At 40.5% G+C, this 26,225-nt stretch overlaps 1 protein-coding gene across 1 annotated transcript; it reads left to right on the top strand.

Moving 5' to 3' along the window:
• The first annotated feature begins 161 nt into the window (after positions 1–161).
• Positions 162–25,577, top strand: CHRNB4 (cholinergic receptor nicotinic beta 4 subunit). The gene is made up of 6 exons (XM_054042352.1): positions 162–222; positions 8,807–8,952; positions 18,102–18,146; positions 18,254–18,363; positions 20,900–21,872; positions 24,983–25,577. Exons 1-6 carry the CDS (start codon positions 168–170, stop codon positions 25,121–25,123), a joined length of 1,470 nt encoding a protein of 489 aa, XP_053898327.1. The 5' UTR covers positions 162–167; the 3' UTR covers positions 25,124–25,577.
• Positions 25,578–26,225: the final 648 nt, after the last annotated feature.

Raw genomic sequence — 26,225 nt, 5'->3', positions numbered from 1 at the left:
TTGCAGATCAGATCTGCTGGGTCCTACTGTCTGTCTCTTTCCAGCGATTGAATATCTCCAAGGCTCAGGTTTGCTTTTATCTCTCATGCCTGTGCAACACAGACAGCTGTGCCTATCCTCAGCAGTCTCGACTGAAGAATAGTAATTCACATCCTCTTGTTATTGCCATGAGGAATACACACAGCTTCTTTCTCTTTGTAGTGGTTTCTTTTTCTTTTAACGGTGAGTGTCTTTTTGGATAGAGTTTGTAGAACAATTGTGACATTCAGGGAAGAGGAGGGAGCAATGGGGTTATTGATTTAAAAATGTCTCTAACTTCCAGGGGGATAGTTTACAGTCTTTAGAAAGATGCATTAAATCTGATATTTTAGTGCTGTTTTTATCTTGTGTGGTATTAATGAAACCAGGATGTAGCAATGGTAACCTGGATTTAACATAACTCAATAAAAGCCAAAGTCAGTAGGAAACTATGATCACGGAAGAATATTCCTGTAGATGCTGCCTGGATCATCTGTGATAGTGATGGGGATGTGTTTAGAGTAACTGCGAATAGTAAAGAGAGAAGCGTGGCTTAAAATAATGTATCACACACCTGATTCTACAATTACAAGGCAAATATTTCCTTATGCTTTCTGATTAGTTTTTTCCCCAAAGTACTTGATTAATAGTATTTAAATACTGTTTCAATTAAGTATATGTAAATATATGTTAACACGTTCAATCTTATATTAAGAACATTTACTATAGCCTACCCATATTTTTATATACAGAATTTAGCCAACACACAGACATACACAAAAATCAGGCAAGAGCATTAGTTTAGTGGTGGTGGTAGATATGAAAGTCTGCTTCCCGAATGACTAACCTTCCCTTATGATCCTTGTTATTTCTGCACCCAGCATTTTCTTACTTTATTCATAAAATGTAGTTTTAAAAAAAATCTGTTTTGAAACATAATATTTGAAGAGGCCTAGTTTAGATTTAACAAAAAAAGAAATTAAGACAAGCTTTGATCCCTGTAAATGTTTGCTATTGCTTTGCATTAATTTTTTATTGGAAATTAAAACAAACTTTAAAATGAGGCTCCATTAGATGCTACTCTGTATTGGAACAACTAGCATTAATACTATACCACACTATAATTCAGCATATTGCAACAGCAATGGCTTTTACATAAATAAATAATTTTACATAGAATATTTTGAGAAGTAATAACAATGTCAGTAAATAATGTACGAGGAGACAATGGAACATTCTTATTTCTCTTCCCTGACAGTAGGAGAGAATCTGGCAAGTTACCATGGTCCATTTAGTCATTTTGCAGGGGGAAGGCAAGAAAAACAAAAGAAGTTACTCTACACGTGGAACAACATGCCATTTCTAAACACGACTCAACATTTGTTAAAAGGTCTTAAAAGTCAGGAAAACAAAGGAAATGTGATTTATGTTTAGTTTTGCAGTTTAGAAGGTGTTCACAGGGCACTCAACTGTAGCTGCCAACTTTACTCCTTACTTCATTCTGTGGAAATCGATCTGACATGTTTGTTGTCATGTTCTCAAAGTGACCAGCTGTTGAAGGTGGTGAGTAGCTATTTCAATCTAATTTTGCATTATTAATTACTAGATTGTGTAAAAGAGAAACTTTACACTGATGCTTTAATAAAACGTATGATTTTGTTTCTTTTAGTATGAAATGCAAAATATCATGGAAGGAATTTGTCGTAGCAAATGAGCTGTGGGAAAAAACGTTGCAGCTGAAAGGTATATTGTAAATTACATACCAGTTTGGGTTTTATTTCATTGTACTGTTGCGTGTCCACAGCTGTTATGACAATTTACACCAGCTGAGGATCTGGCCCTAGCTGTTTTTTCCATTTCTGTTTTCAGTATGTGAAAAAAATATGTCCACCTCATAATTAGAGCTACTTGATTATTCTTGTTACAATCGTTTGTCCAAAAGCATCTGTCTACTCAAATGCAACATTTTTGTTGGTTACTGCCATTTGGAAAACATTTTGTCAAGGAAAGAAGCACTTAAAAAAAACAAGGTTTGAAATACATTGCCACGGACATTGTGAAATATATAGGACCTTGTCCACTTGGCTACTTTGTTTTCATTAGGCGCCATCTAATTAATATGTAGTTTGGCAAACAGAAAGTAGATTATAAAAACAGCTCAGGAACAAAAATAATTTTTAGACACTATTTGCAGACAGTTTGATCCTGGAATCTTTAAGTCAATGCACTGGTGACATCTAGTGGCATCCTATCTGTGCATCTGAATGATGATGAATTGTCATTTAAAGCTAGACGTGAACGGATAATTCATAAGAATCATTTATTCAAAAAGTTCCTTCTCGTTACTTGCTTGTGACTTGCCCAGGAGCAAGGATAGTTTCTTAAACGTACTGTTTATTTGAAAATATTTGCATAAGAATTTCTCAAAATAATTCTTAGCCTGTAACTTATTTGTGAACAATTCATTGCAAATATTTGATATTCCAAATATGAGCTGTTCTGATTGGACTCAAGTCCCATGGGATGTTTTGATTTCCTACTTGGAAGCAGATGAGGTTTAGAATCAGATTTCCAATGGAGAATACTCATGAACACAAATTCAAAATTCACCTTCTGCAAATATTCTGCAGTATTCATTTACCATTGGCCATTTGAGCAGATATTGCAGGGAGTAAACTCATTTGCTAGAATAATCTCAGACGGGTGTAAACCCTAATATCGTGAATTAACAAAGATATAAGCACTGAAATCTGTTAGCAGAGGTCACTCAGCTCCATTTAATTCATACCAAACTGCACTCCATTTCTATCTGGCTTTCTTATGCAAAGAAGCTAGAGCACTGGGTTTGTTGCTGAGACTATTTATACATTGAAGTTACCTCACTGATTTTAAAACATTATCTTTGTGTTTAAACAGAGATACTCTTTTCAACCACCTCAAGACATCACCTCTAATAAACACACAATTAAAATTAATCACTGGGTCTGTAGTATTTCTCAGTTTCTTCACTATATAGATATTTTTACTCTACATTAGTGAGAAGATATAATAGAAAAGAAAAGAAAGCAAGCCCAGAGTTCAGCATGGATCAGCACAATTCTATCTTGTTAGGCCTTTGATGAGGCAGATTTGGATTTAGAAATGCCATAGTATGAATATGCTATTAAAATCTCATATGGTACTATGGTTTTTGACTGAAAACAGAACAAAAACAGCCACCCAGAAGCATTGGTGTGAAAAACTTTTCAAATAGTTTGGAACATTTTTGTGGAGTCTGTTCTGATGTGCAGAGCTACAGTTACTTATTTTTTCTGGTGGTTCATCACATAAGAACCATTATTAAATAGATCCCCCACATGGGAGAAAGAAAACACAGGTTTCAAGATATTCTAACTGAAGATTGTCTAAAATCAATGCTCACAGAAAGGCTTGTGAGAAGGAAGTGATCAGGAGTGTTATATCTGAATAGTGATTTCAAATGTGGACATTACAATTCTCTTTCTGGAGCATATGAGGAAATAACAAAAGTTGCAACATAAAACATTCACTTTGTACAGTATTCTGGTGCAATCCTGCACCACTGATGTCAATGGGAGAAGGTCATCTGGCACAAAGAGACAGCCTCCACTGTAACATATTAGAGTTGCTTGGATTCATAGGAAATAGAACAGCTTCATTATAATCTATCCATGCTGCCCTGCTGCTTCTGATGGACCAAAAGCCCACAGTCTTTATGGCTGATGCCAATATACTTTAGCATCGGTAGGTTAGTGTATTTCAGGAATAGAGCTCCGGATTCAAGCCATGACTGTTTAAAATAAATGTGGCAGTCTTCTACCATGTATCCACCACACAATTGACAGTCTTTGATTAAGAGAGGCCCTGGACAGAGGCAGCAAGGGTGCTGTAGGTCAGGATTGAGATGCTGATTCAGCAAAACACTCAAATGCATGCTTAGTTTAAATATGCACTTAAATCCCACTGATGTATTTGAACTGATTTTCACCAACTTCATAGAATATAAAAAAAGAAAAGCTAGCTAAGTGCTTTGTGACTCTCAAATGAGTCTCAGGATGGAAAAATCTGAATGGTGTCACTGAAAGAGCTTCCCTTTCTGAACTTGTAGTAACACAAGCTGGTTTTCTGTCTCATTACAAAACCTCACTGAGTGGCAATTCTAGGCATAAGGTAGTAGAGAATGCTATATTCTTTGGGTTAGATCCTCAGCAGCTCCAGAGCAGAGAATGAGGAAAGGGAGCAAGGTGGCTTAAAGCCATTGTGCTTACCAATTGCTGGGGCAGCTAGGGACCAGTCTGGCCTTGGGGTAGCTTAGAGCAGTCTAAATTACACTGGCTGGGGATCACTGGAGAATCGGCACTCTAGCCACATATTCTGAGCCCACCCCATACACCAGCTGACAGTCTGGGGGGGCAGATGCAAAGGCAGTTACACTAGCTGAGGACTCTTCTATTTCAGAGAAATTTCAGCTGCCAGTTTAGTGCAGCTTTAGAGCTCTGTTGTAGTGTCAGAGAAGATCAGGGGCCTTACTGAAGGGCACAACCTGGCCTTTCATGTCCATAACATATTAGAAAAAAACACCAAACACAATATTTGCATAACAGAAAAATTACCCTAAAAGCATCCCAGCTGTGAAATTAATCACAGTACAATAAACTTGGTGGAATTTTTCACTGCAGGGCTTTGTGAATATCAGCAGCTAGGAACAGGCAGCTATTAATAATGAGGAAAGGAGGCAAACTGAACAAACTTTTTGACATTCAAAAGAAGAAAATGATACTTTTCTGTACCATTCCCAAGCTGGAGCATGAGCTAGGGGTTAGAGGTGACATGGGTAAGAGTGGGTGGAAGGAGTGTCAAGGATCATGCGCCTAATTCCAGATAGTATGTTGGCTTCTGTTCTGTTACTGACTCACTCTTTGACCTTGAGTGTGTCATTTCAGTGCAATTCTCACTGAAATCAATGGGAGTTTCACTCAACTGAAACATGCTGTAGAAAGGCTAGGTATGATCATCATCATCTTCTTCATTAACTTTATTATTCTGTGTCTACTCAGAAAGCAGTCAATTGCCAGAATATGTAACTCAGCCCTAGGGAAGAGAAACACCAGTGGGAGCGGCCCATCACTTCCACAAGAAGAAAGGAGAGAATTGTGGTTTGTTGCCAAAGAGGTGATGTTATATGTAATAGTTCATTAATAGTAATGAACAAGAAAAAACGGCTTTACTATTGCATGTTATAATCTGAGTTCCTTAAGAACAGCAGTGGAACATCAAGGCTCTTCTGGATGAGAACAAGTCACACCTTTTCCGTACCCATTTGAGGCTGTCCCAGCATGCACTGGAGTAACGGATGAAAGGGCAGCATGCTAACGATTTTGATGTATGTTTTCAATTTTCCATTTTGGTGAAATAGTATAGGGCTTGCATTTGTTACTGTTGCTGCTGTGACTAAGACTAAAGAGACAGACACAGGAATGAACTGCTAACTCAGCTTTTTACCATCTGCATTAGATAATGAGGTCTTGTGACTGTTACTCTTATCCTATACATTTCTGTAGAAATGGATACCATGACATACAGAGTAATAACTCAACAGTAAATAAAAATCTTTTCCCACCTGGCTGCTACTTGTCTAGAAGTTCTTGACCTGAGCAATTCAGTCTGAATTATTTTGATCACGTTTGGTAACTGATCACATGGTTGTCTCTTGTTATGACAGTATTTTCAGAGCTGGAGAGCTACAGAACACACACTGAGTGGTCATTGCAACAGACATCATCTCAAAGTGGCACTTCTAGTTCATAAAGTAAGCAAGATGTTAAATGACAAGCAGAGCTTTTTCTAAAGGGTAGGGGAAATCTCCACTTTTTTTCAATGATCTTGAAGATCCTATGCAGTATATTCCATCTGCCTTGAATTCAGGTCTAAGCTGGTTCCCCTAACCAAATGGACATGTTCAAAAGTGTTCTTATATGGAATTCCTAGTTCAGGCATACTGTGAGCCCAATATAAAGATTAATAAATTGTCTACATTGTTAACACGCTGCATATGGGATACTCAAGTTGGCTCTTGAACGCCCCATCACCAGATTGTAGTGACTACTGTGTCAAATCCATGGCCCATATGTGAGCCCTAACTTACATACCCACATGTCCCATGAGCCAAACTGTCCTCTCACTTACAATGGTACATCCTCAATGTGGTAGCAACAACATAAATGTGAAGATAATTTGGCATCTTGTCTTTTTATAGCTATTACACCTTTAAATCACCAGAGGCTACACAAATCACCAAAGGAGGTATAATTTCTTTTTCTTAGGGCTCTGTGGAAAAAAAATCCTACTTGATGAAGACACCAACTTTTCACTGGATTTTTAGAGAGTGAAAAATGTAGTACCTGTATGAAACACCTCGTTGCTGTCAACACCATTGACTGTTGGGAATTCCAATGTTTGAAACTGCAATGTCATCTTAGGCAGTCTGCTGGCTGAAAAGACATCATACACCACTCTACCAACCCCATTTGGGTGTGAGTGACCCACCAGACTGGCAAAGTAGGATCTGAGGCATGGAAAAAACACTGCCCTAGAAGACTAATGGCTTACCAGAGATTTTTCCTCTTTGGGTCAATGCTAATCAGGTTGGATCTGAATAAATTTTTTTTAACTGGCAAAAAGAATGTTGTGAGCATAGGATGTTGACATTTCTGCAGTTTTTGCTTTTGTAAAATTTCACAAATCTCTCTCTTTTCACAGTGGAAAATATGCAAAGCGAATACTTTGCGTTTTGCTTAGCTTCATCTTTTCAAACACAGGCACTGATCACTGCTTGTTCTACATCACATCTTCTCCCATGGAAACATCAGTAAACTAATTAAAGGTGTGAGGTTAAGCTAGTGAATGTGCGCCATGGACATATTTGCAGAGAGAGATGGCATACATTTCTGTCATGCATTGTGTAAATTTGCTACGCCATCAATGCCTTGTTAGATGCTGGTTCTTAAGGGAATGAGCAACGCTAATATTCACCTCAACCTCTCCTGAAAGCTTTAATAGATCCTGCTCTTAGATGTGAAAGTGTTTGGTTGACTATATCCTACATTTTCCTCATTTAAATCAGAAGCAGAAATGCTGAAAGGCTCTTCTTGTAGCATTTCTAACCTCGGTATAATCCAAACATACCAGGATTCTCAAGAGAAAGCCTGTTCAAGAGATTTTAGCCCAATTCTAGGTCTCTGAAGCAACTCTTCAGATATAAGCAACTCAACCACTTAGAAGATTATTGGGTACAAGCTTTCTGATGTCTGGTCCTCTTTGGGTTTTACTGACATACTACTGTGTATTGAACATGCTACCCTAATGTATTATAAATGTGAAATATTTGTAATGCTTAATGGTTTTTACTGCACATAACTGCTTTGCAATGACAATGTTTTTAGGAATATTGGAAATGGGGGTGAAGAGCGTGTAAATGGGAGAAATATTACTCAGGGTCAGATTATCTCCCCCTCTCCCCAAATTTTTTTGGGGATAGAGTTACTTGCTTATTTGGAAGGGGAGAAGATATTTACATTACTGATATTTCTATCCCCTGGACCAGAATGTCTTCTCATTCACACCAGTATAAATTAGAAAGTAACTCCATTTACATCAGTCAGTGGAGTCACACCAGTTCAACAGAGTTACTCTGTAACTAGGAAAAGAATCTAGCCCTTATATAAATTGCCTGCTTCCTGTAGAGGATGTGTATCCCTATGGGAAGCTGCTGGGTCTATAACAGCAACAATGTTGATCTTTTAGGTCCAAATTCTGCTCAGAATTATACCACTGAAGTCAATGGAATTTCTCCAGATTTACACTTGTGTAACTAAAAGCAGAATTTGCCTCAATCTATTATGTTGTCAACAGTAGTTTGCAGAGGACAACACTGGGAGCTTGGAGAACATATGCAAGAGCCTAATAACAGATTTCATTATCTCTGGAGTTGTGCCATAGACTACATCAACTAATAGAAAATGTTCTGGGTTGCTTGATAACCTGGAATCCCTAGGATGTTATATTTTACAGTCACTTAAATAACTGGTCACCTAGAATTTTAAAGTGTTAATATTATGGCTACTCCATAGCTCAGTTTTTGTTTCCAAGTGTCCAAAGGCCCAAGTCTAGGATAGTGCTTTTGGTTCTGCTATACTTCAGCAAAATAGTCTAGAACCAGAAATATATAGTGCTCTTCAATCATTTGAAAACCTTTCTACAGTTTATCTCCAGACTCTTCCCTATACATAGCACTCTCTTTTCCTACCATACATGTGCCTGGGATTCCTCCCCTTCATCTGCGAGGACAGTCAAAGGGGAGATTTTCAAGTCACAAATGGGATTGGAGATCTGTCTTCTGTGTCTTCAAAAATCTCTTCCTAAAACATGAAAAAGGACTTCCAATTTCTATTTCACACCATACCACAGAGAGTACCTATTGGTTTCGTGCTGCAGTGATGAAGAAACAGTTTCCAGTTTTAACATGAAAAGCAAAGGAGTAAATTCTGCCTTGATTTATGCCTTGTCCAACAAAGCTGACTTCAGTAGACCAGAATTTGTCCCAAAGGGCTTTCATAATAAACCCAGATCTTTCTGTTTCACATTCAATTAGAGTCTTTCAAAAATCTAGAGCTTTTCTTATTTCATTTGAATGAGGATTCTGTGCTGCAATGCTCGCTTCATAATGTAATCTCTTCTTCATTCTGGGATCTTGTTCTGTGCTGTTTTACAGGAAGCGACGCGGCAGATGCTGAGGAGAAGCTAATGAACCACCTACTGAGCCCTGCCAGGTATAATAAGTTAATTCGCCCTGCTGTCAACTCCTCGCAGTTGGTATCTATAGAATTGCAGGTTTCCCTGGCACAGCTAATCAGTGTGGTAAGTTTGAATAAGATGTGCCTTTTCATTCATTACTATTTGTACAGAACTTTGAAGAGGTAGCTCACTCCGTAGGTGACAGACTGTATTAGCATGACTGTCTCTCTGTTGTTATATGGTTTCTATAATCGTAAGTGATATGGGCAGATACATATATTTTATTATCTATTTGTCCCTCAGGCAATATTCAGAATGTATAAGTATAACCTTTATTCGAGCAAAAGGAGATCTATTTATTCCTAAATTATAAAATACTGAAAAATACAGAGCCAGAGCCTTAGCTGACACAATCTGGCATAGTTCCATCAACTTCAACAGAGCTACACCAATTTACATCAGATGAGGATCTTCTCCATAATGTGTATAATGATAAATTATCTTTTGCTGTGTACAGTGAAAAAATGTGGTATGGTCTGAGCACAGAAGTGAGGGCCAGGAACTCCTGTCCAAGAGCTCTGAATCTCTGTGGGGTCTAGACCAAATCACTTAGGAAAGGACTTACCAATCCCTATTTAGGATAGCAGTTAGCTATATGCTTAACTTTTGCATTAGCTTTAGTCCTATTAACTTAATAGTTCAAACACATTCTTAAAATTAAATATGTGCCTATAATGGTCCTCACTCAGGGGTTGGTTGGTCAGGTAGTGTCACCTAGTGGTCAGGGCTAAGGCCCATGACCTGCAGAGGGGTTGTTTGTAGGGGAGCTCGGGCCCTCGACTTCACTGGGCTCTGACCTAAGGCCCTTTGAGGGCTATCAGTGATCTGACAGCAGAGGCTGCTCTCCCTGGGCCACTTCCTGTCTCCCCACCTCCCCATCCCCCCGCGATTGTCCCAAGTCACCGTCTGGGCTAAGGCGGCATGAAGGCTGCCAGTTCACCACAAAGCACCTTCTGGTGGTGGCATGCAGCATGGTATCTCCCTTTCTCAGGTGGTAACTGCCTTCTCCCATGGTATGGCCCACCCTCCTGGGCCAGCTCAGTCCAAGGGGCTTTAGTTTCCCTGCTGGGGTAGCCCAAACAAAAAGACTAAGGGAATTACCAAAGTCCAGAGCTCATATGAGGGGGAGAGTGCTTCCTTCTCAGGCTGTCTCTGTGGCAGGTCCTCCCTTCCCTCAGGGAGGGACCTTTGGGCAGCTGTCTTAGGGAGAAATTTCTGCCTTCCTTCTGCTCTCTGCTGGAGAGTCTGCTCTCTTCCTTGGTCTGCCCCAAATTAGCTGATCCCCAGCCTTTTAACTCTTCCTCCAGTTGGAGCATATCCTAGAGGTATGGCAGGGTAGGGCTGTCTAGGTCCAATGTAGGACCTTAACCCCTTGTTGCCCAGGTGGGGTTTGTACACAATGCCTAAGAGCTATTCTAGGGTGGGATGCTGTACCAATAAAGGCAATGGAGGTTTTGTTATTGACTGCAGTGGGAAGAGCATCTGGTCCATAAATAGGGATGATGTCTTGAACTCTGCCTCAGTCTCCCGAGCTATAAAATGGGATAGGAGTGACCTGCCATGGTTTTTGTAATGATGAACTAGTGATTAATTATAAAGTACTCTGAAGTTGGAAAGTGACATATATTTCTAATTTTGATATAAGAGAGGAAGGAGAAAGACACTGATGGAAGTGACAGGAAGCTGCATGAATGGATGCGCTTGAATATACGGAATTCCTTACCCAACAGATATTGTAATATAAACAAAGGGATTGTAGGTCCGATGTTCCCCTCTGCTGGGAGATTCCATCTGGACATATTGAGAGATTTCCCTTCCAGAGTGTCCCCATGGTCCTCCCACAAGGAATAAAGGGTGCAGACTCACAGAGTAGGGGGAAGCATGGTCTGCAAACCCCACAGAACCCAGGAGCAACAGGGTAAACAGTTACAGAGGGTCCTGTGGCACCTTTGAGACTAACAGAAGTATTGGGAACATAAGCTTTCGTGGGTAAGAACCTCACTTCTTCAGTCTTGCATCTGAAGAAGTGAGGTTCTTACCCATGAAAGCTTATGCTCCCAATACTTCTGTTAGTCTCAAAGGTGCCACAGGACCCTCTGTTGCTTTTTACAGATTCAGACTAACACGGCTACCCCTCTGATACTTGAGGGTAAACAGTAAGTGCACAGATCCCAGACCATCATTTGAGTTAGCCAGCTCCTCCAGAGCCTTCCTCCCACATGGCAGCAAGAATTGATTAGGCACAGCATTGCCATTTGCCACTTCTTCTATAGGGACAGATGCTTCCTAAGAGAGTTAATGGTGCTTTCTAGGAGCATTAGCTCCACCTTCAGGGATTTCCTAGCAGAAGTCCTCCCATCTTTAGAGGCCCAGCCATGCCAGGGAGAGTTCCACACACTCAAACAGAGGGAAGATATGTGCAGCAATGCCATCGAGTCTTCACTGCCATCATTACCCATGCTATCAAGATTAAATCTAGTTTGGGTATGCCTGCCTACCTACCCACAATTATACCTTAATTTGCACTGTAGACATACCCTTTAGGGAGTAGAGTGCAGGGAGCCTGAAATGTACTATTGCTCATGCATAGCCTCCACTCACATTGTCACAGTAACACAACAACCCTACAACCCTGCTTCCTATCCTGAAATCAGGATCCAGGCCCATACAGGGCCTCACATGATTTAATCTAGAGCCTCTTTATGATAAATCTTCCTGTAAAATGAGAGATCAAGAGTCTCACTGACCAATTAGTATGGCCATCAGACGAATAATGAAGGAAGGAATGGATTTATTGAATCCAACTGAGTCCCAAGCAGAATAGACAATAAAATAAACAGAAGATCAAGAAAGAAAATAAAAACAAATAATAATCTAGCTATTACTTATATGTATTCTATTTACCTAACATTGTTAATTTGAAGACACAGACTCAATTTCTAGAGATAAATATGGCATTGAGATTAGTGAGACAAGGCTAACCCAGGACAATGGCTGGGAACTTAAAGGCAGTTAGCAATATTGCTAAGGGACAATATTGAGTCTTAACTTATTTAGTTTATCTTTGTATTTTTGGCCCTTTTCACTGGCGTCTCTTATCTGAAAAGCCACTCCAGCTCCACTTTCTGCTGTTGCCCTGCAGGTCTGCAGCAACATCTAAGGACAGCTTGATTACCTTTTTGTCCTTATCTTCCATCCAAATTGCTTTTATGCTGGATGCCAAGCTACTTAATTTAAAGGGCCCCTTTTGTTTACAGCCAACTAACACGAAAAAGAGAGTCAATGAGATTTGGTCAATTTAGTTGCCAGGTAGCTCACCTGTTTCTAGAGAGTATGTGCCCGTGAATTTAATGCTGGGGAAAGGTGCAGAATTGAGGAGACTTCTGTTTATCCACAGAATGGGTAGAGCATAAGAAGCAGCAAGGGAGGCTTCCACTAATGAGCCTCTTCCCACAGCTAGAGTAACCACCTCTACAGACAAGAAACCAGAGAGGTCTCCATATCCATTCAGTCTTTGACATCTTGTTGAGACTTCCTACCAGGGTACACATTAGAATCATAGAATATCAGGAGGTCATCTAGTCCAACCCCATGCTCAAAGCAGGCCCAATCCCCGACTAAATCATCCCAGCCAGGGCTTTGTCAAGCTTGACCTTAAAAACCTCTAAAGAAGGAGATTCCACCACCTCCCTAGGTAACCCATTCCAGTGCTTCACCACCCTCCTAGTGAAAAAGTTTTTCCTAATATCCAACCTAATCCTCCCCCACTGCAACTTGAGACCATTACTCCTTGTTCTGTCACCTGGTACCACTGAGAACAGTCTAGATCCATCCTCTTTGGAACCCCCTTTCAGGTAGTTGAAAGCAGCTATCAAATCCCCCATCATTCTTCTCTTCTGCAGACTAAATAAGCCCAGTTCCCTCAGCCTCTCCTCAAAAGTCATGTGCTCCAGCCCCCAATCATTTTTGTTGCCCTCCGCTGGACTCTTTCCAGTTTTTCCACATCCTTCTTCTAGTGTGGGGCCCAAAACTGGACACAGTACTCCAGATGAGGCCTCACCAATGTCGAATAGAGGGGAATGATCACGTCCCTCATTCTGCGGGAAATGCTCCTACTTTTACAGCCCAAAATGCCGTTAGCTTTCTTGGCAACAAGGGCACACTGTTGACTCATATCCAGCTTCTCGTCCACTGTAACCCCTAGGTCCTTTCCTGCTAGGGTTACCAGATGTCCCGATTTTATAGGGACAGTCCCGATTTTTGGGTCTTTTTCTTATATAGGCTCCTATTATCCCCCACCCCGTCCCGATTTTTCACATTTGCTGTCTGGTCACCCTATTTTCTGCAGAACTGCTGCCTAGCGACTTGGTCCCCAGTATGTAGCAGTGCATGGGATTCTTCCATCCTAAGTGCAGGACTCTGCACTTGTCCTTGTTGAACCTCATCAGATTTCCTTTGGCCCAATCCTCTAATTTGTCTAGGTCCCTCTGTATCCTATCCCTACCCTATCTACTAGTGTATCTACTACTCCTCAGCAAGTTTGCAGATGACACTAAACTGGGAGGGTGCAATCCACACCATCCTCCAGATCATTAATGAAGATATTGAACAAAACCAGCCACAGGACTGCCCCTTGGGGCACTCCGCTTGATACCAGCTGCCAATTAGACATGGAGCCATTGATCACTACCCGTTGAGCCTGATGATCTAGCCAGCTTTCTATCCACCTTATAGTCCATTCATCCAGCCCATACTTCTTTAACTTGCCGGCAAGAATACCATGGGAGATGGTATCAAAAGCTTTGCTAAAGTCAAGGAATAACACGTCCACTGCTTTCCCCTCATCCACAGAGCCAGTTATCTCGTCATAGAAGGCAATTAGGTTAGTCAGCCATGACTTGCCCTTGGTGAATTCAAGCTGACTGTTCCTGATCACTTTCCTCTCCTCTGAGTGCTTCAGAATTGATTCCTCGAGGACCTACTCCGTGATTTTTCCAGGGACTGAGGTGAGGCTGACTGGCCTGTAGTTCCCCAAATCCTCCTTCTTCCCTTTTTTAAAGATGGGCACTACATTCGCCTTTTTCTAGTCATCCGGGACCTCCCCCGATCGCCATGAGTTTTCAAAGATAATGGCCAATGGCTCTGCAATCACATCCGCTAACTCCTTTAGCGCCCTCAAATGCAGTGCATCCAGCCACATGGACTTGTGCTCGTCCAGCTTTTCTAACTAGTCCTGAACCACTTCTTTCTCCACAGAGGGCTTGTCACCTCCTCCCCATACTGTGCTGCCCTGTGCAGTAGTCTGGGAGCTGACCTTGTTCGTAAAGACAGAGGCAAAAAAAGCATTGAGTACATTAGCTTTTTCCACATCCTCTGTCACTAGTTGCCTGCCTCATTCACTAAGGGGCCCACACTTTCCTTGACCTTATTCTTGTTGCTAACATACCCGAAGAAACCCTTCTTGTTACTCTTAACATGTGACAGTTATGTTGACTTTCTGTGATGTGTCCACCATGAATTGGACTGAGACCATCTACGACTTCACAGCAGAGGATGTGGGGGAGATCCTCACACCTAAGCCATTCTTTTTAGGTAACAAATCTGAGGAACTGTCTCAGACTGAGGTGTCAATACAAGACATTTTGGAACAACTGATAAATTAAATAGTAATAAGTCGCTAGGACCAGATGGTGTTCACCCCAGAGTTCTGAAGGAACTCACATATGAAGTCACAGAACTACTTACTGTGGTATGTAACCTATCACTAAAATCAGCTTCCATACCAGATGACTGGAAGATAGTTAATGTAATGCCTATTTTTTAAAAAGGCTCCTGAGGCAATCCTGGCAATTACAGGCTGGTAAGCATACCTACGGTATCAGGCAAATTGTTTGAAAGTACAGTAAAGAAAAAAATTATTACATGCACAGATAAACATGATATGTTGGGGAAGAGTCAACATGGCTTTACTAAATGGAAATTATGCCTCACCAATCTAGCAGAATTTTTTGGGGAAGTCAACAAGCATGTAGACAAGAGTGATCCAATCTATACAGAGTACTTTGACTTTCAGAAAGCCTTCAACAAGGTCCCTCACCAAAGATTTTAAAGCAAACTAAGCAGTCATGGGATAAGAGGGAAGGTCCTTCCATGGCTCAATAACTGGTTAAAAGATAGGAAACAAAGGGTAGGAATAAATGGTCAGTTTTCACAAAGGAAAGAAGTAAATAGCAGGGTCCCAGAAGGATCTGTACTGGGACCTGTGCTGTTCAACATATTCATAAGTGGTCTGGAAAAGGGAGTGAACAGTGCGTGGCAAAATTTTCACACGATACAAAATGACAGTTAAGTCCAAAGCAGACTGCAAAGGGATCTCACTAAACTGACTGGGCAAAAAAATGGCAGATGAAATTCAGTGTTGATAAATGCAAAGTAATGCATATTGGAAAAAATAATCCCAACTATACATACAAAATGACGGGATCTAATTTAGCTGTTACCACTCAAGAAAGAGATCTTGGAGTCATCATAGATCGTTCTCTGAAAACTTCAATGTGCGGCAGCAGTCAAAAAAGCTAACAATGTTAGGAACCATTAGGAAAGAGATAGATAATAAAACGGGAAATATCACGCCTTGAATAATTTGTGCAGTTCTGGTCACCCCATCTTTAAAAAGATATATTAGAGTTGGAAAAGGTTCAGAGAAGGGCAACAAAAATTATTAAGGGTGTGGAACAACTTCCATACGAGAGATTAAAAAGACTACTATTGTTCATCTTAGAAAAACGACAACTAAGGGGGGATAGGATAGCAATCTATAAAATCATGAATGGCATGGAGAAAGTGACTAGGGAAATGTTATTTACCCCTTCACATAAATACAACAACTAGAGGTCACCTGATTAAATTAATAAACTACAGTTTAAAACAAACAAGAGGAAGTACTTCTTCACACAACACACACTTAACCTGTGGAACTCATTGCCATGGGATGTTGCATAGGCCAAGTATAACTGGGTTCAAAAAAGAATTACATAAGTTAATGGCGGACTGGTCCATCAATGACTATTAGCCAAGACAATCAGAGATGCTCTGGGTGTTCTTAAACAGAGATCACCCCATGCTCTGGGTGTTCCTAAACTTCCAACTGGCAGAAGCTGGGACTGGATGGATTACTCGAAATTGCTCTGTTTTGTTCATTCCCTCTGAAGCATTTGGTACTGGCAATTGTCAGAGATAGGATACTGGGCTAGGTGGATCATTGGTCTGACCCAATATCACCATTCTTATGTAATAATTTTAGATAGACCACTGAGTGACCATCAGATGTTAACAGCTTCTTGCAGTCATTATTTACCTGGTCTAGATGTAAATCAGTAACCCAGTAGTGAAAGGGTCTATTACCCATTACCAGTCTCCCAAGACATCAAGTCTCTTGGAATAGTGGAGGGAGGAGTTTACTACTGTTTATTGTTTGGAATACCCCTTCAACAGTTTGAAAAATAGAATATCTTCAATGGCATGATAGATTTTTAAGATAAATATGTTTAGAATCTGAGGGGTAGCCGTGTTAGTCTGAATCTGTAAAAAGCAACAGAGGGTCCTGTGGCACCTTTGAGACTAACAGAAGTATTGGGAGCATAAGCTTTCGTGGGTAAGAACCTCACTTCTTCAGACTTGCATCTTACCCATGAAAGCTTATGCTCCCAATACTTCTGTTAGTCTTAAAGGTGCCACAGGACCCTCACTTCTCGCCGTTTTTGTGTAGGACAATATTTGGGGTCTCAGCTAGTTGACAGTGTCCACTCCCTGCCAGCCTCACTCAGACGTTAGTAACTGTCACCAGTCACTCTGCTTTACACTCCTTTGTTCTTCTCTCAGCCTTATTGCTTTTCATCATCCGTGTTATTCAGGGTGCTGCTGCTCTTGGATCACTGGTAGAATTATTTACATTGTTGAATCAACACAAAACTGCAGTGAGAATAAGCCTTGTTTCTATTGCTGGGATCTTTCTGGTTCTTATGGTAATGTCAAAGCTGGTGTGGCTTCAGGAATCTCAGCTTTATAGAAATCTTTCTTTATAATTTATCTATCCTCATTTTATTTACCACTCCACTAATTTTTATGTCATCTGTAAATTTTATCTGCAATGACTTTATATTTTCTTACAAATCATCATAGGGCCAAGAACAGATTCCCCTGAAATCCCACTAGAAACATCCCCACAGAATCACAATTCTCTATTTACAATTAGTTTTGGCAATCTATCAGTTAACCAGTTTTTAATCCATTTAATATGGGCCTCATTGATTCTGCATATTGCTAGGATCACTGTTTATTTTTATCAGAATGACCTGTGGGACTAAGTCAAATGCCTCGCAGAATTTTAAGTATATTACGTCAACAGTTATTTTTATCAACCAAACATGTAATCTCATCAAAAAAATCTATGTCAAGTTCACTTGACAAGACCTATTACTCATAAAATCATGTTGACCGACATTAATTATGCTACCATCCATTAATTCTGTACTGACTGAGTTCTATATCCGCCTTTCTATGATTTTGTCTAGGATCATTTTCAGGCTAACTGACCTGCACTCATCCAGGTCATCCCATTTATCCTTTTCAAATATTGGTACAGCATTAGCTTTTCTCCAGTCCTCTGGAACTTTCTCAGTATTCCAAGATTTGTTAAAAATCAACAGTAGTCGTTCAGAGAGCTCCTTGCCAATTCTTTTAATACTCCTAGGTGCAGGTCGTCCAGTTCAGCGTGGATGAGAGCCCCCACCTGTACTAGCCCCAATAGTGATCTAATCCAAAATGACAATTCCATTGGCCTGATGAATAGAAAAAGATTGCCAGAAGACTATTACTTTACCCATTGCTTGTTCTTGGGTTTTTAAAACAGATTCTTAAATCTGCACATACCCAAGTCCATCTTAGTTAATAGTTATAATGAATTACATAATTGCATGAAATACTGTACCATGTCATATTTTATGTGATTATTAATATAGTCAGAATTGTGCATTTTAGTGATAGACCAGTAGACACAGAAAGATTCCTAATGTTATAAAAGGTCGATTTTACATTATATGCAATGGTTTTAGGCAGCCAGGAGTTTGAGGTATTCCTTAAAGATTAATGAATAAATCCTAATATTAGGACTTTGTACAGTATAGATTTATAAATGTTTTTTCCTTCTTTAGAATGAACGTGAACAGATCATGACCACAAATGTCTGGCTAAACCAGGTAACCATCCCCTGCGGATGCTATCGCAACACATTGCTTTCTTGTTGTCCATATGACTTGACTGACACAAAATAACTTACATCACTGCTGTACAATTCTTTCTCTAGGAATGGACTGACTATCGTTTGGCTTGGCAGCCCTCTGACTATGAAGGCATAAATAAGCTGAGAATCCCTTCTAAGCACATCTGGCTGCCAGACATTGTGCTTTACAATAAGTAAGTCTTGATACAAAAAATGTTGCAAAGATTTTAAACAGAAACAAAAATCCTATTGATTTAACAAGAAAAAAAAACAAATATTTTTCTTTTGCAGGGAACATAACCTTACAGTAAGCTTAGGATATTATTTAAATGAATAATACTGCACAATGAAAAATCTCTCCAAGGAAAGGTGGTAGATCCCTGTTCAAATCCCTTCTCATCAGGAAGAGGGGGAACTAGAACCAGTTGTCTCCCACATCCCAGGTGATTACCCTAACCATTGGGCTAAAGGTTATAAGGGTGGTCTTTCTCCTCCATCCTCCCAGCTGTTTTGTGTGGACTTAGGTGGCCTCTGAGCCCATATATTGGATCAGGCCCTGCAATCAATTTAGATGCCAGAACATGTCTCACAGTTCATGGATCACTAGAACAGATAGGCAGCTCCCTGCAGCCCAGACTTAAGAACCTATCTCTGAAAGCAGAGCAGCGTGGAGGACACACTCCTTTGGTCAGCATCTCCCAGTGCCTAGTATAGGTGGCTTCCCACCTAGCACGCTGGCTTTTGTGGATTGTATTCTAAGGAGCCTCTCTCTCCCTATTCATTGTATAGGGTGCCAGGTGCCTAACTCAGGTTTTGTGGGTCACAGTGTTGTTTCTGTGATTTTCTAGACACCTAAAAGTTCTGTGTTGTGATGCTTAGCATCACACCTGGGTTCCTTTGTAGATCCACGCCGATAGAACTAGCATGAAGAGATAAAATTAATAAGGCAAAGAGATTCTATGTTGCTCAGTACCAGATGACTGGCAATGGATTAAAGAGCCTTATACTTCAATGTTGCTCGTTGTAATTGCCCCAAGCTGTCAGTGATTCAAACATGCTTGCCTCTGGTGGCTGTTAATTACCTACATGAAATGGCTTTGATGGTCTCAGTTGACTTTTATTCTCTGGGGTTGTCAGACTGGCACCTTTAAACTGTAACGGATTGGGAGAATTTTATATATATATATATATATATAATTATATATATATTCTGCACATCAGTACTCACACACAGTATTGATATGCAGTCACACACACAGAATTTATTTGGCTGTTTATTTGTTTCACACTTTACTTAGAAGAAAAATGTTAATACTTACACGGCTCTTTTCCTCTTCAAGGAGCTTTCTTAAAAGTAAATAATTATTTATGCCTATTTCTAAATATTATGGCATATAATTTCTGCTTCAGTAAGTGGGTGCAACTCAGTTGAAGTCAATGGAGCTATTTATATCAGTGGTGAATTTGATCTGATTTTTTTGCTCAAGATAGATTGCCTCTAAATTATATATTTCCCCCCTTATTTTCTTTAATAAAAATGAAAAGGAAAAATATAAAAAGTACTGTAGTTCAGACAATTTCTCTCTTACTATATTTTCTCTCATCTAACTTTAAAAACTGACTAACCCAGTTTTATTAAAAATGACGGTCCTACTCAAGGTTTTATTAATTTGTTTGTTAATTTACAGAGAAATAAAGTGATGAATAGTTACTCTTTTCTAGTCTCACGGTGTCCTTCAATAACAGGATCCATTAAGTTTATCAACAAATACGAATTTGGGAAATAGTCCTGCTTGAGTGGATGACATATTTAAGCAAAATAATCTTGGGATCATTTTAACAGCCTTTTCCGTTAAACCTATCTCAGACTGATTATACTTTCAGGAATATTTATTTGCAGTCATGCCATTTTGCATTGCTGCCCTAACAAATATCATAAGCTAAGTGGCATCAAGCTGTTAGTCCAAGGAACCTGCAAAAAGCACTAAAGTATATCTGGAAGTGGTGTTCACCATTACTTAGGGCACACTTTTCCCGCTGAACCAGTGACCCACCTCGGTGATGGAGGACACTCTTCTGGTACAGTTTTAGTCTTTTGGATGAGACACAAAACCAAGAGAATTTGTGGGCACTAAAAATCCCATGGCACTTTTAGTAAGAGCAGGAGCTTTAATCACAATTATCCTGCCTAAAGTACAACTCATGTAATTGCATTCATTCTGCCTATGTTCCCCCTGTATTCCCAACTGAATATAACATTCTTCTTCACTTCCTGCTCAAAACTGTTTAAAAGTGTTGCCATGTGCTCCTAATGGCTCTGTTCCAAAGCAAAGGTGGCTGCATTTTGGTGATGGGTGATCTTATCTTTACATCTCTTTACACATCCCAATGGGGTGTAATAATGCGTAATTAATTGTTTATAAAATACTTTGTGATTATTGGATGAAACAGGCACTAGACATACACGTTATCATTAATAAATGACATTGTCTAAATATTGGCAAAAGTGTTAATTCCCAAGTTGGAAAATGTATACATAGTTTTCATTGTCAAGTTATAAATACCTGAGGATTGGGTTTCATCACTGCAAGGGTACAGAAGTTTAATTCTAGCAGAGACAGTGGGACCTCTTTTGGATTCAGTAGAGGGGGCTGAGAATGTACTTTTCTGTATTTTGAACCCATATTCTGTCTTTTCACCGTTTCTTTATTTTTTCTCCCATTTCCTCAGTGCGGATGGTACATATGAAGTTTCCTTGTATACAAATGTGATTTTAAAGAACAATGGAAGCATTTTCTGGTTGCCTCCAGCCATCTACAAGAGTGCCTGCAAGATTGAGGTGAAGCATTTCCCATTTGATCAACAAAACTGCACACTGAAGTTCCGCTCTTGGACATATGATCACACAGAAATTGATATGGTACTTAAAACTCCCATGGCAAGCATGGATGACTTTACACCAAGTGGAGAATGGGATATTGTAGCACTTCCAGGAAGAAGGACTGTAAACCCCTTAGACCCAAAGTATGTTGATGTGACATACGACTTTATTATTAAAAGGAAACCTCTTTTTTATACCATCAATCTTATAATTCCCTGTGTGCTTATTACATCATTGGCTATCCTCGTGTTCTACTTGCCTTCAGACTGTGGTGAAAAGATGACCTTATGCATATCTGTACTGCTTGCCTTGACTGTGTTCTTATTGCTGATCTCCAAAATTGTCCCTCCAACATCACTGGATGTTCCACTGATTGGGAAGTATCTGATGTTTACAATGGTATTAGTAACATTCTCAATAGTTACCAGTGTCTGTGTACTGAATGTTCATCACAGATCTCCCAGCACCCACACTATGCCCCCATGGGTAAAGGTGGTTTTCCTTCAGAAACTTCCAACTTTTCTGTTCATGAAACGCCCAGAGAATAACTCTGCATGGCAAAGGTTAAGCAAGCGCAGAAAGAATAAATCTGATCATCTATGCACTGATCCAGCCGACCTGTACAAAAACTCCACCTACTTTGTGAACACAGCCTTTGCCAAAAAATATGATTTGAAAGTTACTGAGAATCCGGATAACATCAGTGGCCATCAAGATTTTAGGTTAAGATCTTCAATGAAGTTTTCTCCAGAAGTCCAAGAAGCAATTGATGGAGTCAGTTTTATAGCAGACCACATGAAAAATGAGGACAACGACCAGAGTGTAAGTAACAGGAGAAATCATTCCCATCTTTCCAAACCCCAGTTTTCTTTCTTTTGATGTCTCAAATAAGTGTATTCTTCTTCAGAAGGGAAATAAGAACCCAACCATCTTCCTTAGTGTTAATTTTTTGTAGCGATCCTAGCTATAATTTTCATAGTTAATCACTGTTTAGTAATAAGTTTCTTTTCCTATAAATTTCCTATGAATAACAATTTGATAAAGCTGATATTGTTCTAAAAAGCAGTGTGCTAGGCAAGAATCTCAGACCCACAAACAGAACACATTTCTTGCTTTGGGGCGGAGGGAGATGGAGATGAGTTAATGTTAAACAAACTGTGTTTTCACATCAGGAAGGTAACGGGGTGTAGAGACCCCAGCTAGTGTGTGGCAGGGAGAGGGTTAACATTCAATACCTGTTCAAAGGAAACACCATATAATTGGGCCCACAATGAAGGGACTGCAGGTAAGCCAGCCATGAGCATGGCTGGGTTCTGCTAGAGCAAAGGTGGGCAAACTATGTGGCCCATGGGACCCTCCTGCCCGGCCCTTGAGCTCCGGGGAGGCTAGACCCTAGCCCTTTCCCTGCTGTTCCCCCTTCCCCACAACCTCAGCTCACTACGGCAATGCTCTGGGTGGCGGGGCTGCGAGCTCCTGCTGGGCAGTGCAGCTGCAGAGCCATGGCCTGACCCGGTGTTCTGTGCTGCGTGGCAGTGTGGCTGGCTCCAGCCGGGCAGCACAGCTGCCCGTCCTGTGCTCTGGGCAGTGCAGCTGTAGCGCCGCCAGCCACCAGTGCTCCAGGCAGCGTGGTAAGGGGGCAGGGAGCAGGGGGGGGATTGGATAGAGGGCAGGGGTGTTTGGGGGGTGGTCAGGGGCGGGGGAGTGGATAGGGGTTGGGGCAGTCAGAGGGCGGGGAACAGGGAGGTTGAATGGGGGCAGGGGTCCTGGGGGGGGGCAGGAAGGAGAGGGGGGGTTGGATTGGGTGGTGGGGAACAGTCAGGGCAGGAGTTCCGGGGGCCGTCAGGGGACAGGGAACAGAGGGAGTTGGATGGGGCAGGAGTTGGGGGGGGCCATCAGGGGATGAGAAGCGGGGGGGTTGGATACGGGGCAGGGGCCGGGATACACCTGGCTGTTTGGGGAGGCACAGCCTCCCCTAACTGGCCCTCCATACAATTTCAGAAACCCGATGTGGCCCTCAGGCCAAAAAGTTTGCCCACCCCTGTGCTAGAGTAAGTTACTTAGGGCTGGGCTACACAAAGTAGTTTAACTAAATGGGTTTAGAAATGGATTTAGTTAGATTGGCACAAACCCTTTCTAGGAACACTATTATTTTGGACTAAAAGTGCCCTCTATCCATTAGCCCTCCATACCCTGTTTGGGTGGTTGACACATGGTGGTCATTATGCTGCCTCCCAAGACCATTCAGAACTTTCTGGCAAGAGTGTGGATAGAACCACGATATTCATATTGCAAAAGCTGAGGCTTCTTCCACTTGAGCGAAAGGAGACTCTCCATCAGCTATTAGCAGTATAAGACCTATGACACACATTTGAGCAGTTCCGCTGCCATCCTGTAGTGATACATAGAGACACATTCCACTAGCTAGTACATTAAAGTTCATATAAGTATCCATTGAGTAATATTCAGCAAATCTCAGAGGGCACAGATGAAAACTCATGAATTTCCACAACACCCACCCCGCATCCATGAAAAATTTCCTACCCTCCTCTTCCCCAACTCCCAATCTAGCCTTAGATTCTCCATTACTGCTCTGTCTTCCTCCTCTCCTTTTAATATACAAGTTAAGTAGTCTGAAAGTCTGGGTCCTTTTTAACCTCAGATCTTGCAGGAGTCCCTCATAAAGCCACACTGGTGACTTTCTTGCATTTTCAAGGAACGAATTACTGGTCAACAGAAAAAAGAAAGACCAGATGCTAAATCTGTAAATATAGCCTTAAGTTTAAACAAATTGAAATGGACTTGATGTGAGCATAGGCCTCACAATGCTGAAAAAGTGTTTCAATACTATCTGTGCTTTTGTAAAGAACTTGTACTGGGTATTAAAAAATAAGTGCAGGGTACTTATTGATCCTCTCAAGGTCCCTTCCAGTCCTATGATTCACAAACTCCCTGTCCTCACCCTAGACTAAAGAGCAATTATCCAAGATATTGTAAGTTAAACATTAATTAAATGCTTTCTGTACACAGGTCCTCTGACATTAACTTCAAGTGCCTAGCTACAAACCATTGTTTTCTAGATTCATAATTCTAATCTCTGCTTTTTCCATTAGTATGATGGTCTGATAACAACTGTTCATGTACTTACAGTATATTCTCTTCTCAGAAGCATGTAACACCCATTAATGGCAATGGGAGGTACATGTGTGCATTGAGGGGGAAAATATGTAATGGTCTAGTACAAGGCAGGAGTCAATTGGGAAGTACTATAAAGTCGTTAAGAGGAAGAGTTCCCATGTGTAACTAGAGTCAATTATAAAGGAAAAAATAAAAGTGATAAAAAAAGATTAACACTTTCCCTTTACAACTCACTAGTATGCCTGCAGTCACTGTAGTGTAAGAACTGAATGTAAGGATAGGGGGTAAAATCCTGGCCCCATTAAAGTCAATGGCACACCTCCCATTGTGACTTCAATGGGTCCAGGATCTCATCCACACTGGACAGGGATTTGAGTACAACCAGCAGTGCTAACATGTATTAAAACACTTGCATACTGAGAATCAAGATCAACTACAGAATTCTTTTCTTAAAAGCAGTAAGTATTGTTCATTCCTGTTAATTGGGATGAATAGTATCAGCAAATTAAAATTCACACACAGGATCTTAACTGGATTATGCTGACGGTCCATCCAGTCTGGCACCAAGCTTTCAGTAGTGATCAATATCTGATGCTTCAGAGCAGGGTGTAAACTATTTCTAGTGTCATTCACCAACTGTCCAGGAAAATTCCTTCCTGACCCCTGTGGTGATCCTGAACCTTACGATTTGTTTTCTCTTATTTTCATATACAAACTACAAATATTGAGCTTCAACAAAAGAGATGGAGATGAACATGGTAAATTGCTATGCATCTTTAACTGGCTTTTTCTTCCAGGTCATCGAAGATTGGAAGTATGTTGCCATGGTAGTGGACAGACTGTTTCTCTGGATATTCATCTTTGTTTGTGTCCTTGGGACTGTTGGGCTATTTCTCCAGCCACTTTTTCAAAACCACTCTGCTGCTGCGAGCCCTTAACTCTCATTTAAAACTGTAAAATGCTTACACAGATGCTGAACCTGATTCTGCTCCCAGTTCCACTGGTGTAAATCCAAAGCGATACCATTGAAGTCAGTTGAGTTAGTCTGGATATACACTGGTGAACTGAGAGCAGAATTTGGCTTGCTGTGTTATCATGATGTTAGGAATTTTCTAGAAGACATTCTTTTCTTTTTTAATTTCATTACTTTTGATGAAATATTGGCTCTTTTTTCAATATGTTTAAACATTTTACAGAGAAATTTATTTATTTCTACAACTTGCCAGTTTTCCTCAGAGTGCACCAGGATTATTATTAAAATGGTATTTACTTATGCCACCTTGGGAAAGACTGTGTTTCCAGAAGATCCTGCAGTTCACATTGCACAATTTTGCTCTTTCAAGAGAAACAATTGCTACAGTATTTATTTCCTTAAAATGCATCAAAACTCTGTGTTTGGTTTATGGAGCCCAAATCAATATATGATAAACATATTTATACACTCTGTTCATTGGTGAAATCTAAATAAAATGTGAAAAACTCTCCTTTACATAGCCTTACTTCCAAAATGTTCCAGTAGCCTTTATAACTCAGAAAAGGGGAATTGGTATACAGCACCACGAATCTGAAGCTCAACAGGGAAGTGTATAAGGAGCAGAGGCAAATGGTGACTCAAGAGAGGTTGGACTGCAAGCTCAATCTATGGAAAGGAGAGCAGTGCTAAAATGGGGAAGAAACAGCACAGAAGAAACAATCCAGATTGACCATCCTGTTTTACTGGAGTAAATTATTTTTGGGCATGAGTGTAGATTAAGGTATTTTACAACGCAATCCTCAGAAAATAGCTGAGAAAGTACATAAACATGTCTTAGGGACTGGATATTTGGGGGCCTGATTCTCCTACTAGAGGATAGGCCTTAACACCTTACTGTCTTTATTAGCTGTTACTCATACCCTGCTGCAAGAGAACTGCATTTTTTGTGCTGGAGCAGTCTCAGCTTCATCTGTCAATATCATATATAGTCAGGTGAGCACCAGTAAGCAACAGCACTGAAACAAATCACTAAGGTGCATCAGTATTTCCACAGGAGCTCTAAACTG

The sequence above is a fragment of the Malaclemys terrapin genome, chromosome 10 (genome assembly GCF_027887155.1).
Source record: "Malaclemys terrapin pileata isolate rMalTer1 chromosome 10, rMalTer1.hap1, whole genome shotgun sequence".
Lineage (NCBI taxonomy): Eukaryota > Metazoa > Chordata > Testudines > Emydidae > Malaclemys > Malaclemys terrapin.
The sequence above is the reverse complement of the archived record's forward strand: the minus strand, read 5'-3'. Positions and strand labels throughout refer to the sequence as shown.